This window comes from Triplophysa dalaica, chromosome 4 (assembly GCF_015846415.1).
Source record: "Triplophysa dalaica isolate WHDGS20190420 chromosome 4, ASM1584641v1, whole genome shotgun sequence".
NCBI classification, from domain to species: domain Eukaryota; kingdom Metazoa; phylum Chordata; class Actinopteri; order Cypriniformes; family Nemacheilidae; genus Triplophysa; species Triplophysa dalaica.
Window position 1 is genome coordinate 4093921 of NC_079545.1, and position 18157 is coordinate 4112077.

Here is an 18157-nt window from a genome sequence, read left to right on the forward strand (position 1 = left end):
GCCTGCTCATTTGAGCTCACGATTTACTCAGAGCTGATATTACCTTTTCATGGAGCTATTTTAGAAATCTCATTTGCATAGTATCTGCAGGTGTTGGCAAAGCACACCTTAGCCCTATACAGTGCAGTAGGTTTGTTCTGTGTTGAAAATACGTTGATAATAGGTTTTCCTTAAAAGTACGAAGCTGTTTTGTTTGCAATGTGCTGGTTGTTACTTTTTTTTAATATTTTCTTAAAATGCTGGCATACTCTTAAAGAGATCTGTTTTTGCTGGAGGGAGGAGTTACCCTGTGACTCTGAGATGATGTGCGTGCAGAATCAATAATGGAAAACAGTCGCCCCCTGAGTTCACATTGTTAGGTCTGTCACTCTGTTGATTGATTCATCTGACTCACCAATGCCAATAATACTCTCTCTCATCTCCTTGGGATGTCTCCAGGAAGGAGCCCGGGTGAGTCAGTTGCTTACAGATGGGAGGTGTCGGACGTTTTCCCGAGAAGATATTTTTGCAGATTTTTTACGTTTTTATCAGGCCGAGGAAGGGGATTTTTTTGCAGAGGCTCTCAATGGGAAATATTATTCTTCAATAGCCAATAGACTGTAATTTACTTCAAAGATGTGAACGTGTGTAAAAACACATTCATTTTCAGAGGCTCTCTGGTGTCTATATGAAAGAAAAATGACAGATGAGGTGTCTTAAATATCTGATTTATTTCTCTTCTATATCAGTGTTTTTAATTGAAGTAATGGAAACTTGTCTTTTGCGTCTCATATATTTCTGATGAGACTAAGACACAGAAATGTCTCCATTAGAGTTTCAGAAGACATCTCAACAATCCCACAAGCTCAGATTTGTCAATTCTGCAATCAAATATCAATATTATTGAAGGTCTCAGTATCAACTCAAACATTTCTGTCAAAATCAAATCCTGATTATCCAGATTATTTTACCTATGTAATTCATTACAAAGTCTTAACGTATTTTTAAATATTGTCTGATTTACTTTTTGTATTTCTAAAATGTAATTTTAGGAGAAGCATATGAGACTGGGTTGATAATTACAGTAAATGAAACGCAACTGACACTTTAATGAGCAATGAAATGTCGAGCGGGTGGGGGTGCCCAGACTGTCATTTTAACGTCCTCTGGCGTTCCACCACTTTGTTACGTCTAGACCAATTACTGCTGCCTTCTGATGCGTCTATATGCACACTGTCGCTTTTGATCCCACCTTACAGGAACAAAAACTGTGTGACTTCTTTCTGACATGATATCTCTACCAACATGCCACATATCGTCATGCATGGAAACAGATATCAGGTTTGCCGTGGATGTTGTTAGTGTGCTGTGCACTGTTTTGTACTTCCATCGCCTCTCTGCTCTTCCCTTCGGGTTGAGATGTGAGGCTCAGACACACTGTTGATCATCCGGGCGAGCAGTCAGGCAGTGAATGAAAGAGCAGCTAATTCTTCGCTTTTTTTTAGCGTCTGCCGCAAAATGTCAACCATCACAAGTGGAGATGCTCCAGAAATGTCAAAAGTTTGGTATTTATTAATGACATTTGGGCCGTCAAATATTGAAACATCCACTGTTTATCAGTTAGGATGCACAAAACTATCTACTTTAACAAACGACTAGTGGGTTGTCTGAATGAAAACACAAGTGCCCAACATTTACATTTGTTATGTATTTGATTTATTTATTTGTATATTAAGCCCATATTCCATGATACTCTATAATTAGCTTTTTTAGCGTTTACTCCATTTTATCCCATACATCACATATAATGATGGTTAAATCCAATATAGAGGTCATTAAAAGCAAATACTGTACAGAAATGCATTTTTCTAACATCATTTTTGGCAACTTTTATAGTCGACTAGTCACAATCTTGAGGAAGCTCTAAATAATTAGATACAAGATGCCGAAAAACATCAAAACATCATTTGCTTTTATTGTGAAAATTAAATATCCTCACAAATATTAGACACCCATGCAATGTGGATGACAGTACAAGCATTGTGCATAACAGACGATTCGAAGTATGTAAGTAGTTGTCATGAAATTTATTACCAAAGTGAAATTTAAGAAGGAACACGTCAAAGTGAGGGTTTACTGTGCCGTCAATAACAGTATGCATGCCAAAACTTTGCAGATCTTTCAAAAAGTTTGGACAAACTAGACTTCATTAATTAACTATTTGATCTTTTTAAGCCCCTCCTCTTTTGTTGATGATGGTTTTGTGCTCTTGCGAGGATGGAAGTAGGTCGCATCTAGAAGGTCTAGAATAGATGATAGTGCTGTCATTTGCCTGTACCGAATGCACAGAATTCCCCTCAGGAGCTTGGGATGTGAAGACATCAATGTGTACTTTTAGTAGGTCATCTCACATGACTATAGTTTGAAATGATAATCTGCCCAACTCACACGGCCTATCAATGTTTTTGTATTATTACTTTTGACACACTATGATACCCATCTCAGCTGGCTGAAGTTACCAAAAATGACTAAAATAGGACGTTTAAGAGTTTTAAGACCCCTTTCCCATTTCTAGATTTTGAATGGGGAGGTGTCATGAGCTCTCACTAAAGACAGATACTTGATACAAAATACAATGCAAATACTATGCAATGGGAATACAACTGGCTATGTAACAAACCGCTGTTTTAAAGCTAATGTCTATTTTTGTTTACATTTACTGCAGGTTTTGTTTGAGCTGAACTAAGTGGAGCCCAGTCTGGGTGAAGGAATGCTCTGTGTGTAGGCCCTCTCCAGTCCCAACCATGAGCCACCAGGAGGCGCCACCTGTCCATGAATTAAGAGAGGCGGCTGAGGCCGATCTGGAGCGCAGGGGGCCTGAAGGCCAGCAGCCTCCCTCATCCCACCGTAGACGCCATGACAATGGAGATGGCAGCTCCCGATCTGGTCGAACCCGTAACCACCACAGCAATCACGGTACAGAGAATAACCACTCCCAGTCCCAACAGCAGGGGGCTCAGCGCTACCGTAGGTATGAGGGATCTAACGGAGGAACGAACCGCACACGTGCTGCGAGGAGGCAGACTGAAGAAGGCAGTGCGGACCAGCAGCCCATACCGAGACCCGCAGTGACACGTTACCGCAGACAGGGGGACAACGAGGCCCGGCTACGGGCGCAGCAACAGAGACAGAGGCAGCGGGAAAGGCAGCAGAGAGATGCGGAAAGGGTCGAACAGCACAGGGAACAGAGTCTCAGCTCCCCTACGCAGCCTTTGCCGTCGGCCCAAGAACCGGAGGATGCTGAGGAGGATGACGGGGAAGAAGGCAGCGTGCTGGCCCGATCTGCAAGTACTGAGAGTGGCTTCCACAACCACACCGACCGAGCAGAAGGAGATGCGGTCATGGCCATGGAAGCCGAGCCAGAGGACGAAAGTACGTACGGCATCCCGCTTCGCCCTGAAGCAGAGGAGTACACGGAAAGTGCCGAATCGGAGCAACAGCATGGTGGTCCAGCTTACCCCCAGCCCCAGTACCCACCTCAGCCTCCGCCGCTACCTCGAGAGCCCCTACCCAATGCAGAGAGACCACACAGTCGCGATGCAGAGACGCTAAATCCCAACTACTCCAATTATGTTTACACTCAACCCATGTACCGCAACCCCGACGGAGCAGGAGAGCCCTGCGAGGGTGGAGCAACAGAAGATGAGCCCTACTCTGAACCTTACACTGAATACTCCGTCCAGGAGCACGTTTATGAAGAGATATCAGACGCCCCCTCAACCAAAGCTGAGGGTCAGACGCCTCAGCAAAGAAAAGCGGAATTTAGACTCTTCGAGCGCGACTTGTACCAGCAGCAGGAGGCTGTCGGTTCCAGGCTCCACCACTACGATGAGCGATCTGATGGGGAGTCGGACAGCCCGGAGAAGGAAGCAGAGTTCGCCCCCTACCCCCGTGTGGATAGCTGCGAGCAGGACGAGGACATTGACCAGATTGTGGCGGAGGTGAAGGAGAGTCTTAGCTCGCAAAGCCTGGAGCGTGTTGCCATGGGTCTAGACAAAGACGGGGAGGAGGAAGAAGACTGGCGCGAGTCTGAACACCAGTCCCATGGTCAAACGGAGGAGATCAAACCCCCAGAGCAAGAGGGTGATGGAGAGGGCAGGGAGCAGCCCCTTAAAAGCCCCTCAGAGGAGTCGGGAACAGTAAAGAGCAGTCGTGACAAGAGAGACGCGATCTCACTAGCTATTAAAGACATCAAAGAGGCAATAGAGGAGGTGAAGACAAGGACGGTTCGCTCGCCCTACACGCCAGACGAGCCCAAAGAACCCATCTGGGTAATGAGACAAGACCTGAGTCCCACAGCAGAATCTGACCTACAGCCGTCTCTAGGAGGCGATGTGAGTATGAGCCGTTATGTGTAAAATGTCACATTTGCTTGAGTTTATGTTTTTTTACCAGGTCTACTGTTTTGTCGCTGTTTTTAATTATTTTTGTTTACTTTTGTTTTAATCGATAACCTTTTTGTAACTTTTGGCTGGTGGTGTATTTTGCATGTAGACTTGTTTATTGTTTACTTTGTTTAAATTTTTAAACCCAAAATGATTCCAGTTTGATGTTGTTTATTCTGTATGGCATAAAAGTTGAATTGATTTGTAATTTAGTTTTTGCCTATTGAAAAAGTTGGACAATAATAATAATTCAACAATTTAAAATTCCATTCAATTTGAAAAGCTTGAATTTATGTTATATCTTTATTATATTTACGCTGTAACACGGTGCATTGTTAAATCTGTGTAGCAGGTGCAACAGATTACTGACAGAAATCTCTGAGGGAAGACACACAATTACTTTGTTGTTTTCCTCACATGGCCAATCGCATCTTTCCCCGCTCGTGACTTCACTCATCTATCACTGTTCTTTTCTGGAGAGGAGGATGGCACACGCCAGTCTCTCTCTCATGAGTGGTGCCTGTCACTGCGACCGACAAATTGCATGTCGGCGGGAAATTAAGACGGCTCGCACTCATAGAACGGCTCTCCTTATCCCCGGCCTGAAGGCCTCATCTGTATTCCGTGAAAGCTGCACGAGCGTGCAAATTGAGCTTTCCTCATTCCCAACACATCCAGTCTAAGGAGAAGTAGATGAGCACTTCATGAGTAAAATAAAGAAAATGTTTTCTACTTATTTCACACTTCTTACATTTTTTAGATATCCTCTTTTGTCCCCCCACTAGCCTAGATGAGTATAACCCTTTTATTAAATAATGAGTAGATGTCATTCAAGTCCACCCACGGTTAGTATTGACTTAATGCTATCGTCTCACACCGTGTGGTTGAGATCTTTGATATCTTTTCTTTTGTTCATTTGCATAATTAATAGATTCCGAGCTGCATAATCGTAGTCGATCAATCATGGCTGAATCAGTGACGTTGTACCGACAAATTACGAAAACACACACGCTCTGTCTCGCTGAACAAACAGCAACTTTTTCCACGGTACGCATTAAAAACCAGACTCCTCCGTCGCCTATTTCAGCGGGGTTAATTAATCACCATTGTTTGTCTGTAAAGCATTCGTGAGCACAGGGCTTCATTTACAGGCTGTTCTTTGGGAACGGGGGCTTTTCCCTCTCTGACGAGAAGAACTTCTCTGTGCCATTTAGAGAAAAAGAGAAACAATTGCACTTGAATTGAAAACACCCAATGGCTTTTAAACGAGACACAAGCCACCGCGTGCCGCAACTACAGCTACGTTTGTAAATGATTGTGCAGATTCATGCTTTATGCCTATGTCCCAGATTAGTTAAACCGGGTTAGAACTGGATTTTCTTTTGCTTTACTTTTTTTAAACATGTAGTTACACTATAGTTTTTTATACAAGGAAAACACAAAAAAGTTATCTGAACTACACATTTTTTTATAATACTTAAAGATGCTTTTGTTTTACCCTAAAGGGATCGTTCACCCAAAAACGAAAATTCTTTCAATAATTCACTTGTGTCATTTAAACCCTGTACACAATTCTTTCATTTTTTGGAAGAAGATATTTAAGAAAAGTCTTAGTGGTTTTGTGCCAAGTCAATGGGGTCCAATCTTTTTTGGATCTTCTTTTGTCTTCTACAGAGGTTTGCTATGACATGAGGTGAATAAATTATGAATTGACCTTTTTATAAACTATCCCTTTAAAACTTTTCTTTCGATGAGCGTACATGCTTTTCTTCTCCTTTCTGCCTTCCGTTCTCAGTAGGTGCTAGAGATAGATTTCAACTTTGAGTTTTATACAATTGTTCATCTCCAGAAGCCTCTTTAGACTTCTTGATGTACCGCAATTCCCATTAAAGATCTGCTTAACTTAGATCAGTGTTGTGATGCCGGCTGTCATTTGCTGTTGTTCTCAGAATTTGACGATTTGTTGGAAGCTTGTTATTTTCCCCTCCACAAAATGATTTATTTAGTGCAGTCGGGAGACACAGAAAGAAACGGCCTGTAAATAATTCAGTAAGGTTCATATAACACCAGAGAAGAAGAAACTGGCCTGCATTAATGCTTAAGGCACTTCGCACTACTTATTTACAATAAGTGGTACGTTGTATAGTTCACGTTAAGTGTGTTTGGTGTGTCGAGGACAGAATATGAAAAATGTATGAATAACTTATAGTCACTCTAATGTAATAATACGTTTATTAGTGCTAGCACAAATTTCGGTGCTATGTGAAGTTGTGTAGCTGTTTGATCTTGGACCAGGTCACTGTGACGTTTGAGGGCAACTGTTCCAGGAACAGTTTTCCCAGGTAGTGATGTAACCGGAGCTGTGTCCTACCTTGTTGTCTAGGGCCATTTGTGACCGAATCTGCTTTTGACAAGAGAAGAAGTGAGACTTCTGTGTGTCCAGAGAACAACATCTGCTCCTCTATTTGCCTTTTTTATCTGATCTTTCAGAAGCGTTAATATGGAAAACTTTTGGATGTATCAGGTAGATCATCGCCATGGTGATGAGGTGAGGAGTTGAGTTAAGGGTTTCGATATCATTTTGTGTTTAAAGAATTTGTAGAATAACAAAAATCTGTATTTGTATGTATAATGTGAATTTTTTTTATGGCATTGTGTTATATGGTTTACTTTATACTGTATGTTATGACAATCAAGAGCAATATCTTTTAATATAATTGGGTCCTGCTTCCTACTAGATTTTAAGGGTATGAGTCACTTGTTCTATGATTCAGACGTGGCCTCTTCTGAGACAAGAGTCTTACTTTAGAACCAGTTATGCATCTAGGCTGAAATGAGCAAATCTGTTGTGCTAAAGAATCTTTTTTGTTCTTCTCTGTGGAGATTTCTTGGCTTTTTTTGACGTGTTCTCTAAACCCACTGCCAACAACAGTCATTTAAATCCCTCTGACAATATTCAGTACTTTCCTAAAGTATAAAATGCATGCACAGTGTCTTTTCATTTTATTACTCTCTTTTGTTTCACCCATTTTTCTTTGCTTTCAAACTTTAAATGCTGTTCTGTCATTTGATATTGTTATGATTATGATACATCTCTCAATGTCACAGAATATATTGCATTCATTCATATACTGTATGTAGTTGCTTGTATTTCTCAGGTATTCACAAAAGATTGTAACGCATGAAATATTAATGTCCTCTTTTCTCTAGTCTCCAGGCTCTGGCTCCACCTCCCCGCAGGGGGCGGAGTCCTCCAGTCGTCACCTGCCTTCACAAGAGGGGAGTGACAGCTTTGAGTCTCCGTCTCCAGCCAGTAAAGAGGTAGGGGGTTGTCAATAAAGCCTTTGAAATGCGATCAACTAAAATTGGATGGTTCTTTATTAGTGTTGGGAATACTATGCTTAGATGGCGAACATTGATGGCCACAGAATTAGACTTCAGGCACAGTGTGTGCTCAGTGTGATTTAAAAGCTGTTATAAATTATCTAACATACCGTTTAAGTAGATAAATTGGAACAGATTAAAATTTTAAATGGTGTATTTCTCCTTTGCCGTACTATTAGTTTAACAGGGATTTAGCCATATGGCTGGGGTTACGCTTTTGGTGAGGAAAAAATCTATTGGACAGATGCTATAACAAAAATTTTAAGAGTTTGATTTCTAAATTGATATAACTAAAATAATTAAGTTTTCAAAAATTGTATTGTCTATTTCAATTAATATCAATCAAACTGCAGTTGGTTTGTTTTGATTTAAGCCATAATAACTCGATAAGTACAGCTAACTAGCACAAAAAAACACAAGAAATGTATCTCATTTATTACTTCCAGTGTTCTTTTCTTTTCAAGTTTGTTCTGGGCTTTATATACATTATATAATGTATTTGTATGGGTAATTTTAACTTGAATTGACCCATGATAAATAATAAAAAAATAGTAATGCTATTTTTTTTACATTTTGATATAAAGGTTTTGATTTTAAAATATTGGGTGTTGGAATATGAAATGTACAATAAAAATGATTAAATACGAAAATCCTAAAAGAAAAAATGTATAAATAAATAAACAGTATTTACTGGCTTTAGAAAATATACACAGTTCAATATGCTATATGTAAGAATAATATATATTTTTATATAAGATAATGTAAGTGACATGCAAATGCCAAACCTACACTGTAAAAACACTGTAACATTATGAAATTTTACTGTTTTATTTTACAGAATTTTTGAACATGTCAGATTTATAGAAATAGACTACAAATTTACATGTGGGGTGTAAAATAACACACAAATTTTTTTTGTACATAAATGTTATATGTATTTCTGGCACCCCATTTGCTGGAATATTGCCGTTTTATGTTTACAGCGTATAGTAACTGCTTGCTTTTTTTCTTGTATTTGCAGTCAAAGAAAAGTCTTGCTTCATTTCCAACATATGTGGAAGGTGAGATTGTCACTGAGCTTATTTGGTTTCTGCAAAATGTAGTTCATTATAATTGCCAAGTTGAGTACATTATATATTGTTTTAAAATGATGTAGGGTGTTTCTCTCTCATCTCTCAGTGCCAGGACCTTGTGATCCAGAGGATCTCATAGATGGTATTATCTTTGCTGCTAACTACTTGGGATCCACCCAGCTGCTCTCCGACAAGACGCCCTCTAAAAACGTGCGCATGATGCAGGCCCAGGAGGCTGTGGGTCGCATTAAGGTAAGGTGAAACCATCCCATAAAGCCCAGCTTCTTTCAACATGTGAACCTTCCACGGCATTTGCTTCAGAATATGCATAAATAATGTTTACTGCGCAAGTGTTTCATTCCTAGGATACATTGTGGCGGAAGTGTGCGTTTTTCAAATAGAAAGTGTTTTTTGAAATTAAAATGTCGACCGAGGTGAACAGATAAAGATGGATGCTTAAGAATGTAAACGTGTGTGTTCCTCCTGCAATTATAAAACACATGTACAGTAGGAAGCTATCCCATGATTCCTGTTTGTAAAGGAATAGAAGCATTTACCACCTCCTGTTCATCCACCTGCAGCATAAGTCAGCCATTCTCCGTGTCAGATGCATTCCTCAGCATTTTTTACCTGCACCTTTAAAAAATGCAGTGAACCCAATACCTGTCCATTTAGTGTCCTTCTGCATTTCACTGTGTCATCACAGAACACATTTTGTCTAAATATTTTGTCACCTCAAATGGCATTTTTAATTCCAGAATACAGTATGTCAGGAAACAGAAAACTACACACTACCAATACACTAGATTCACATTTTGTTCTGGTTACTTGTTAAAGGGATAGTTCCCCCAAAAATTGTAGATTGTAAAAATAGTTCACCCTCATGTTGTTCAATATCTGTTTGACTGTCTTTCTTCTATGCAACACAAAAAAAAATATTTTGAGAAATGTATCAGTGGTTTTGTATACATACAATGGAAGTCAATGGCGGCCAATGTTGTTTGGTTATTGTTTATTCAGAATATCTTTTTTTGTGTTCTGCAGAAGAAACACAAAAGAAGAAAGTAAATTATGAAAGAATTTTCTTTTTGGTAAAGGAAACCTGCATTTAAGATATGTCATGTTAACAACATGTTGGTGGGAGCAGTTCAAGTTCTTATAGATTCCCTCAAACAAATGTACAATGTTACAAATGTATTTGAACTGTATATAGGTTAAAAAGTCCATTAGTGCCCTCAGCATAGGACAAAATGCACTACTATAGATTTTCTAGAGTTGCATTTTGGCAAAATCTCACTTATGCTGTTACTCTACCTCTCTTGAAGCGTTGGGTAAATTACTCTGAAAAAGTAATTATTTACTAGTTACTAATTATATATACAATATAAAATATACATATTTCTGTACAAATAACTTTCTACAAAAAGTATTTAATTACGTATTACTTCCTTTATCTTAGATTAACCTTTATTAGAATTAATTCAAGGATAGACATGAAAAAAAATATTTAATTAATTCAAATAAATAACATATAACTACATAAATTATTCTTATTAACTGGCCAGAGTATACAAATGTGAGAAGGATACATTAAGTGAAAATGAAAAGTGAAGGGGTAGGTGAAAAAGCACATTTTAAAGTTAGACGTAATTTCCACTATTGAATATATTACATCGTATTTAGTCCAATTACATCATAAGTAACTGTAATTAAATTACAGTAAAAGTAATCCCTTACTTTAATTTTGCGATGGAAAGTAACTTAATAACATTTATTAAATACTTAGTAGTTAGTTACACCCAACTATGCTCTCTTGGATCTTGTATAAGATTGAATATATTTATGAAAGTCAATAAATAAAATCTATTTTTATTATGTAAACACACTTGATCTTCAGATGTCACTTTGCATATACAGTAGGTAAATTCTGTCTTTGGGTTATAGGTGTGTTTTTCTACTTTATTAAACATTATTAAACATATAACGTTATAAATTTAAATCCACTGGCACAGTTTGGGATTTGTTAATGGAGCATCACATTCAAAGAACCATAAAGACCAAAGTCCACATCTGAGTCAGTCCACCTATCCTCCTTTGATGGCCAGTTTGATCCATTTTCACATCGTGATGGCAAATCTAAACTCGATCTTAATCTAATGTTCAGCAGAGCCACTTTCTCCTTTTTATAGTTGACAATTTATAAACATTTAACTATAATATAACACACATATATTCAATATATTATAATAAAAGAACAAATATGCCACCTGGTGGAAAACAGTGCAAATTACAATGAAAAACAGCTTCCCATGTATCAGGTCGACATATTGTAGCAGGGTGGTGTCCTAAGCTTTTTGGCTTGATGTCATATGAAGTCATTCCCTCGTGGATAAAAATGTCATACGTGCAGCTTTTTGAGCCAAAAGAGATCTCAAGAGGTCTCGTGAAAGATCCACTGTGGATCACGGTTGTGATTCGTGTCCGGCGTGCTGAGCTTTGCTTTATCTAACAATGTTCCTGTCTCTGTTTGTTCCATGCTGAGCAGACGGCCCAGAAATTAGCCAAAAACAGGAAGAAGGTGCAGTAACCGCTCATGGGTTTGGTGTTTTTTTCGTTCCTCGTCTTGCTTTTTTCACTTGGTTTCAGCACTTTGGTGTTTTCATAATCCTTGTCGGTCCTTGCCATTTTTCTGAATCCAGCAACAAGTCACGTGCCTGTGTTTGTCTGCACAGTCTGTTAGTCATCGCTCATTCCACACCGAACATAACCTCACAGTTTTATCACCAAACCGTACGCATAGATGGGTAAATTTAGGAGTGATGTCATTAGGGGGGGCGTTATTTGCTGGATACAGAAAATGCAAGCGTTTCTTTCTTATTCTTTATCTTTTTGGTTGTGAGATTCCGTGTTTGTGGTTGTTTTTAATGGTTTATCTCTGGCACGGCATGTTTGACACTTTTAATACATCTTTTGGTGGTTTCTGAAAATCATCTCTGTTCTTCTTTCTCTGTCTCTCTCTCTCACTACTAAGTCTTTTTAAAATAAAGAACAAAACTAACCAACTAACCACGTGCAAGCTGGATTTAAAAAATGCACACAGAACAAGACAGAGTTCTCGATGAAGGAGACCATATAAGCGGAAAAGTGCTTTAAGCAAACTGAAAAGAGTGTCAGGCTCCTTCATGGTATCTCTGGGCCTAGCTCTCTCTTTATAGCTCTTGCTGTCTCAGCATCTGACATTTGGTTGATCTTTGTGTCTTCAGGCTCCTGAAGGAGAAGCTCAACCCATGACAGAAGTGGATCTCTTCATCTCCACTCAAAGGATCAAAGTTCTCAATGCAGACTCACAGGTGACCCACCAACACATTTCATTATTCTTTTATGATTACTTCGTGTTTTCCCATCTGCCATCAGTTGTCTCACCATTTCGTCTCCTCCTCCTGATCGACAGGAGACCATGATGGACCACGCTTTAAGGACCATCTCGTACATTGCCGACATCGGGAACATCGTAGTGCTGATGGCGAGGAGAAGAATGGCCCGTTCTGACTCACAGGAGAACACGGAGGCCTCTGATCCAGCCCAGGATGAGAAGCGCCAATACAAGATGATCTGCCACGTGTTTGAGTCTGAAGATGTGAGTTTTCATCCTAACTCTGTCAAGGTGACCTTATCAAATGTTGAGAGGGGCTGGCACACATACAAGTCTCATCTCAGCAGGAAATAGCCAGATCCATGAAATAAACAAATCCGTCGCTGCTTCTTGACCTTTCCTGGTTTTAGTAACCTTATATTAATTTATGGCATCATCATTTAAATTGTATCAAATCAGATAAGATAAAAAATAATAAAGGCATTGAGGAAAAGGTAAAATGATGATGTAAGCAAAATATTTATAGATTGAAAATTATTAAATACGTTCCATAATTAAAGGGATGGTTCACCTTAAATGAAAAATCGGTCATCAACTCTTGTCATTTCAAACCTGCATGGCTTTCTTTCTTCTGCAGAACACAAAAGAAGATATTTTGAAGAATGTTGGTAACCAAACAACGGTGGTGCCCATTGACTTTGTGTCCAATGGGTTCAATTCGGTTACCAACATACCTCAAGATATCTTTATTTGTGTTCTGCAGAAGAAAGAAAGTCATACAGGTATGAAATGACAAGAGGGTGTGTCAATGATGACAGAATTTTTATTTTGCCTTAATATACCTTTCGGACAACTCATTTTTCATCCAGACCGTAAATCATTTTCAGGCTTCCTCACATTGTTTTTGTAGCATGAATTGCTGTGATTGTGGTGACCTCTAATAGTATTTTTGCTAGATGGTGTTCTCGGGTATTGTAGACAGAGGGGTGACCTTCTCGCTGTTCAGCTGCAGTGAGCTGGAATGAATATAAAGAGGCCGTGCCACAACATTCAACCCAGAAATTAAATGAGAACATGAGACATGTTGGAGAACCCTGCTCCTTAATTTGTTTTATTATAATTTTACATTTTTAATCCATTTCAATTTAAGTTAAAATGGGGACATTGCCTGTTTCCAAGGCATAATTAGCAAAAGATATGAACATTAATCTAATCTTCCTTTTAGTTGATTTTCATATCGATTTGCATAACAGGCTCCTGAAGATTTGCCCACAAACTATCACCACTGTGCTCAGTTTAATACATTATTCACACATTATAATGAGTTTAGACACCCTGCTTCATTGTGAGGTAGTTGCAATATGTTTTATAAGTCTGCAAAAACTTTGTCCAATATTTCTTGTTTGTCAGGCTCAGCTCATAGCACAATCCATTGGCCAGGCCTTCAGCGTGGCATACCAAGAGTTCCTGCGTGCCAACGGCATCAATCCAGAAGATCTGAGCCAGAAGGAGTACAGCGACCTACTCAACACACAGGACATGTACAATGATGACCTCATTCACTTCTCAAAGTCTGAAAACTGCAAAGATGTAAGTAGACCCTTCACCCTTTCAGGAACCAAGAGACCGATTGCAAATAGTGACGATTTCATGTGATGTTATCCACCTTCTTATGCCTTCATTTACTAACATTAGTGTTTGAACAGACGTAAACGTGGTGTTTGTCTGCTCTCAGATTTACATAGAGAAGCAGAAAGGAGAGATTCTCGGGCTGGTGATCGTGGAGTCGGGCTGGGGCTCCATCTTGCCCACTGTTATCATAGCAAACATGATGCACGCCGGTCCCTCTGAGAAGTCCGGAAGGCTGAACATTGGGGATCAGATTATGTCTATCAACGGCACCAGCCTGGTGGGATTACCCCTCTCCACCTGTCAGAGCATTATAAAGGTACAAGTTTATGTTATAATGAAGAGCTGACATTTCTTTCATAGCAAATACATACATTTTCTATTCAAGATGTTGTTCTTTTCTCTCAGGGATTGAAGAACCAATCTAGAATAAAGTTGAACATTGTCAGATGTCCCCCCGTGACCACCGTTCTCATCAGAAGACCAGACCTGAGATATCAGCTGGGCTTTAGTGTGCAGAACGGCATTGTGGGTATTTTAAGGAGACAACTTTAATTGTTTGAGAACATTGTTGTGGAACTGTAATGTACAGAATGGGAATGTTTTGGTGCTCTCCAGATCTGTAGTCTCATGAGAGGAGGTATAGCGGAGCGCGGTGGGGTGCGTGTCGGACACCGGATCATTGAAATCAATAGTCAGAGTGTTGTGGCCACCCCGCATGAGAAGATTGTACACATTCTGTCAAATGCGGTCGGTGAGGTAAGTCTTGCTGACACGGTCAATAGTTATTCATAGTTTTTTGGATAGTTACAAAAAAAGAACAACTGCATGTGGCTTTAAGTCACATTGGATAAAGGTGAGCTGATCGCTGAATTTCATCTCCTTCCTAACAGATTCACATGAAGACTATGCCGGCTGCCATGTACCGCTTGTTAACAGCCCAGGAGCAACCAGTTTACATCTAAACGCTTTCTCAAGTCTCCTGCCCTGTTGTCACCAGATATAACCTTAATGTTGATGTGAAACTCTGAGCCCTGTGGACTGGTGACTGTGTGATTGAATCCAGCGAAGCTCTGCTAAACGCGGCTCTCCACAATACTTTCGGTCTCTCCTTACCGTTCCCGTCATCTCATCTTTTTCCCTTTCTGTGAGTGAGTATGCTGTGCCGTGTCATACCTCCTTCTGTGTGCGCTCAGCTTGGTTGCGAAAGTAAAGGACAGGAGCGAATGGCGAGAAGGGGACGCGGAAACTAAAGAGGCATGGGGATCTTTATTACTATTAAACTATTAAAACCAAATTTGTACTCACATTATATTTACAACACAACGCTTCGTGGTTGACAAAAACGTGAGCGTAAAATGAAAAAGGAGTTTGCCTTACTGTACTTGTACTGTACGCTTTTATTTATTGGAGCTGGGTAGCTTTTAGATTCAACTCAGTTAGGAATATGGAGAAGCAGGGATGTTTATTTCTCTAGCATCTGGGGCATTGTGGAATGTCTTGTAGATTTGTTTTTCCTGGAGCATCCGGACGTGTTTTTTAGTTAGTGGACACAGTTTGTCAACCATCCAAATGCTGTTCTCACTTGTGGGATGCCAGAGATTTCTTGGTATGAGATTTGATGACACTTTGTCAGTCTGAGACGCCTTTTCCAACAAAAAACATTCAGGCACATTTCAAATCATCTTCAACCTGCTTATAGTTTAAATACTGAGAAATCTCCAGCATCCTCCAAGTGCAAAAGCAACTGATGAGTGGCAGAAGAGTCTGAATATAAAACATGTCTAGATGTTTATGAATAAAAGTACTGGTGAATGGAAAGGGTTCATAAGATGTGCAAATGTCATGCAAATACACACAATTACAATATCAAAATAGTATATCTAGAAGTATGTTGTAGGTATGTATTAGAGAACATTTAAATAGAGATAATGCCTTACAGAATGTTGATGCCATATTGTGAAAGGATTTAGGTTTTTTCAGACTTAATCTGGGTGAAGTCAAATGACATTTATGATGTTTCTTTGACTATATGGGGGACATTTGTAGATCACAGAATAATTGACTTATGGGCCTAAACTTATATAACGCAAATACTCTGACTCCAAGTCAGTTAATGAAGAGAAAAGATCATAATTATTAAGCATCATGTTTGTGTTTTTTATTTTCCTGTTTTTATCTTTTAATCGACATGGTGTGCAATATATTATTTGTTGTAAATGGCTGCATTCTTCATTTTTAAGCACTGAATACTTTCCCCTTTTTGACTTAATATTTCATCTGCAAATTGATATTGCACATTAAATATTGTCACGTTGTTAGCATTCTATTTTTTTTAATGATTCATACTCGAAAACAAATGTGAAACTTTTGTTGGGGATATTATAGTCTCGTGTTGATATCTTGTGTTGGAGTTTTATGAATTCAATTTACCTCACCGGATGTGATGAAGTCAAGTCATAACTGTCTTTTTTATCATCTATGTTTAATTCATGTGTGCTACTTTTTCACTCGTTACAGAATGTGTCTTAAAACCGTATTCACCCGTCTGTATGCTGCATTTGGATGTTAATCATGGGTGGACATCTTGGGTGATTTTGTGTAATTCACATACTATTACACAATACCATGAATCTTACCATGAACTGGTGCAAGAACTACTAATCAAGTATCATTCCTCTCCATTACTTCCTTCTAAAATATTACATTATAAATTTGTTCTTCGTACCTGAAACGTCTGTTTTCCGAGAATCAGTAAATGGCTTACGAGAAGAACCTTTCTCAATGCTTATTGACCAAATTTCCCTACCATTAAGTGTACTTGTGTTGCCTGGAATTCTTCTATTTTTAAACACACCCACTATTGAAACACCATTTTGCAAAGCTTGCCATCTAATGAATCATACGGCGATATAGATGACGATGATGTCACCATCACAGTGTTAAATCTGCATTGACACAGAAATATTGTGATCAATCTTATTGCTATGGTATGGCCAGGTATTATACATCTGAGAGGTTACTGTTCCAGTCAATGCTTACCTGTAGTTGGTAGGAAAAAGTTCTTCTTGTTGCTAAAAATGTGTTTTAACCCAAAATCACATTCTGACACCTTAATTTTCTGACTGAAATGTAAACACACATGAAGGGATTCATGTTTTGTTGTTTTGTTCTTTGTTTTTAGATGAGGCATGGTGTTTTTCTCAATGGTCTGCTTTGCTACTTATTCATGTGAGAGGGTGACGTGGTTACAAATGACTTCATACAACCAGCTTAACATTTTCATATAAATACATACACGTTATATATTTAAATATATTTTTTATTTATTTAAATAGAGCATCATATACACAATATATCTGATGAATATAACATACATAATAATGAAAGCAAACTGTGCAAAAGTCTTCAACTACTGCAAAACATTGAAAAGCACCTTCCTTGGGCTCAATAACATTGCAGCTTTTGCCACAGCGGTCAGCTATTGTCATGCTCTTTTCTATGACAGCAAAATCCGGTGGTTTTATTAAACTATTAAACAAACTGAAATGTAAAGAGAAGCAACTGTACATCTCAATATCTAGTGTCCGAGACTCCTGCGCTATACAGTACAGGATGTTCTGTATTTTAATTTGCGAGCTTTAAAGGGACAGTTCACCCCAAAATGAAAATTCTGCCATTTACTCAGGTTGTTACAAACCTGTATGCATTTCTTCAACGAACACGGAGAAAAATATTTTGAAGAATTTAGAAAAAAAACAGTTCTGGGGCACCTTTTACTACCATTTAATTTTTCCTATTATGGTAGTAAATGATGTCCTGGGCCGGAACTGAAAAGTACTAACATTCTTCCAAATTTCTTTCTCTGTGTTCATTGAAGAAATATATACAGGTTTGTAACAACCTGAGGGAGAATTTTCATTTTGGGGTGAACTATCCCTTTAATGCGTGATGAATTGAAATATTCTGCATCAGAAAAGCAAAAAAAGTGGCTTACTGTGTTATTGAAATGACACCAAGTACGAAATATCAATGTATGTAAAACAGAATGGGTATGACAAACGCACACCTCAAGACTGTAGAACAGAAGGCCTCCGCAATGTTGTGGTTTGTTTTGAAATAGCAGAGGAATTGTGGGTTTGACTAGTATTTATAATGCACTTGCTCTGAATGTAATTAAAATGTTTGTCAATGTCTACAGTAAAAAACACTTTCTGTAAAGCAATATTGTTTATTTATTTGCAAGCTTTTCTGTGATTCAACTATTTAGACAC

At 38.7% G+C, this 18157-nt stretch overlaps 1 protein-coding gene across 5 annotated transcripts in view; it reads left to right on the plus strand.

Annotated features, from left to right (window-relative positions):
* The window catches only part of apba1a (amyloid beta (A4) precursor protein-binding, family A, member 1a), a 40088-nt gene extending 21980 nt beyond the window's left edge, over nt 1-18108 (plus strand). For 4 of the 5 annotated variants that reach the window (XM_056745476.1, XM_056745475.1, XM_056745477.1 and 1 more), the window contains 12 exons: nt 2705-4373; nt 7635-7745; nt 8830-8869; nt 8988-9133; nt 11427-11459; nt 12145-12231; nt 12333-12518; nt 13665-13844; nt 13990-14202; nt 14292-14411; nt 14502-14642; nt 14777-18108. In XM_056745476.1, the coding sequence (XP_056601454.1) occupies nt 2784-4373; nt 7635-7745; nt 8830-8869; nt 8988-9133; nt 11427-11459; nt 12145-12231; nt 12333-12518; nt 13665-13844; nt 13990-14202; nt 14292-14411; nt 14502-14642; nt 14777-14848 (2919 nt within the window). In that variant the 5' untranslated portion in view covers nt 2705-2783 and the 3' untranslated portion in view covers nt 14849-18108. The remainder of the gene's footprint in view (nt 1-2704; nt 4374-7634; nt 7746-8829; nt 8870-8987; nt 9134-11426; nt 11460-12144; nt 12232-12332; nt 12519-13664; nt 13845-13989; nt 14203-14291; nt 14412-14501; nt 14643-14776) is intronic. The other variant, XM_056745478.1, reaches the window with a different exon arrangement.
* Nucleotides 18109-18157: the final 49 nt, after the last annotated feature.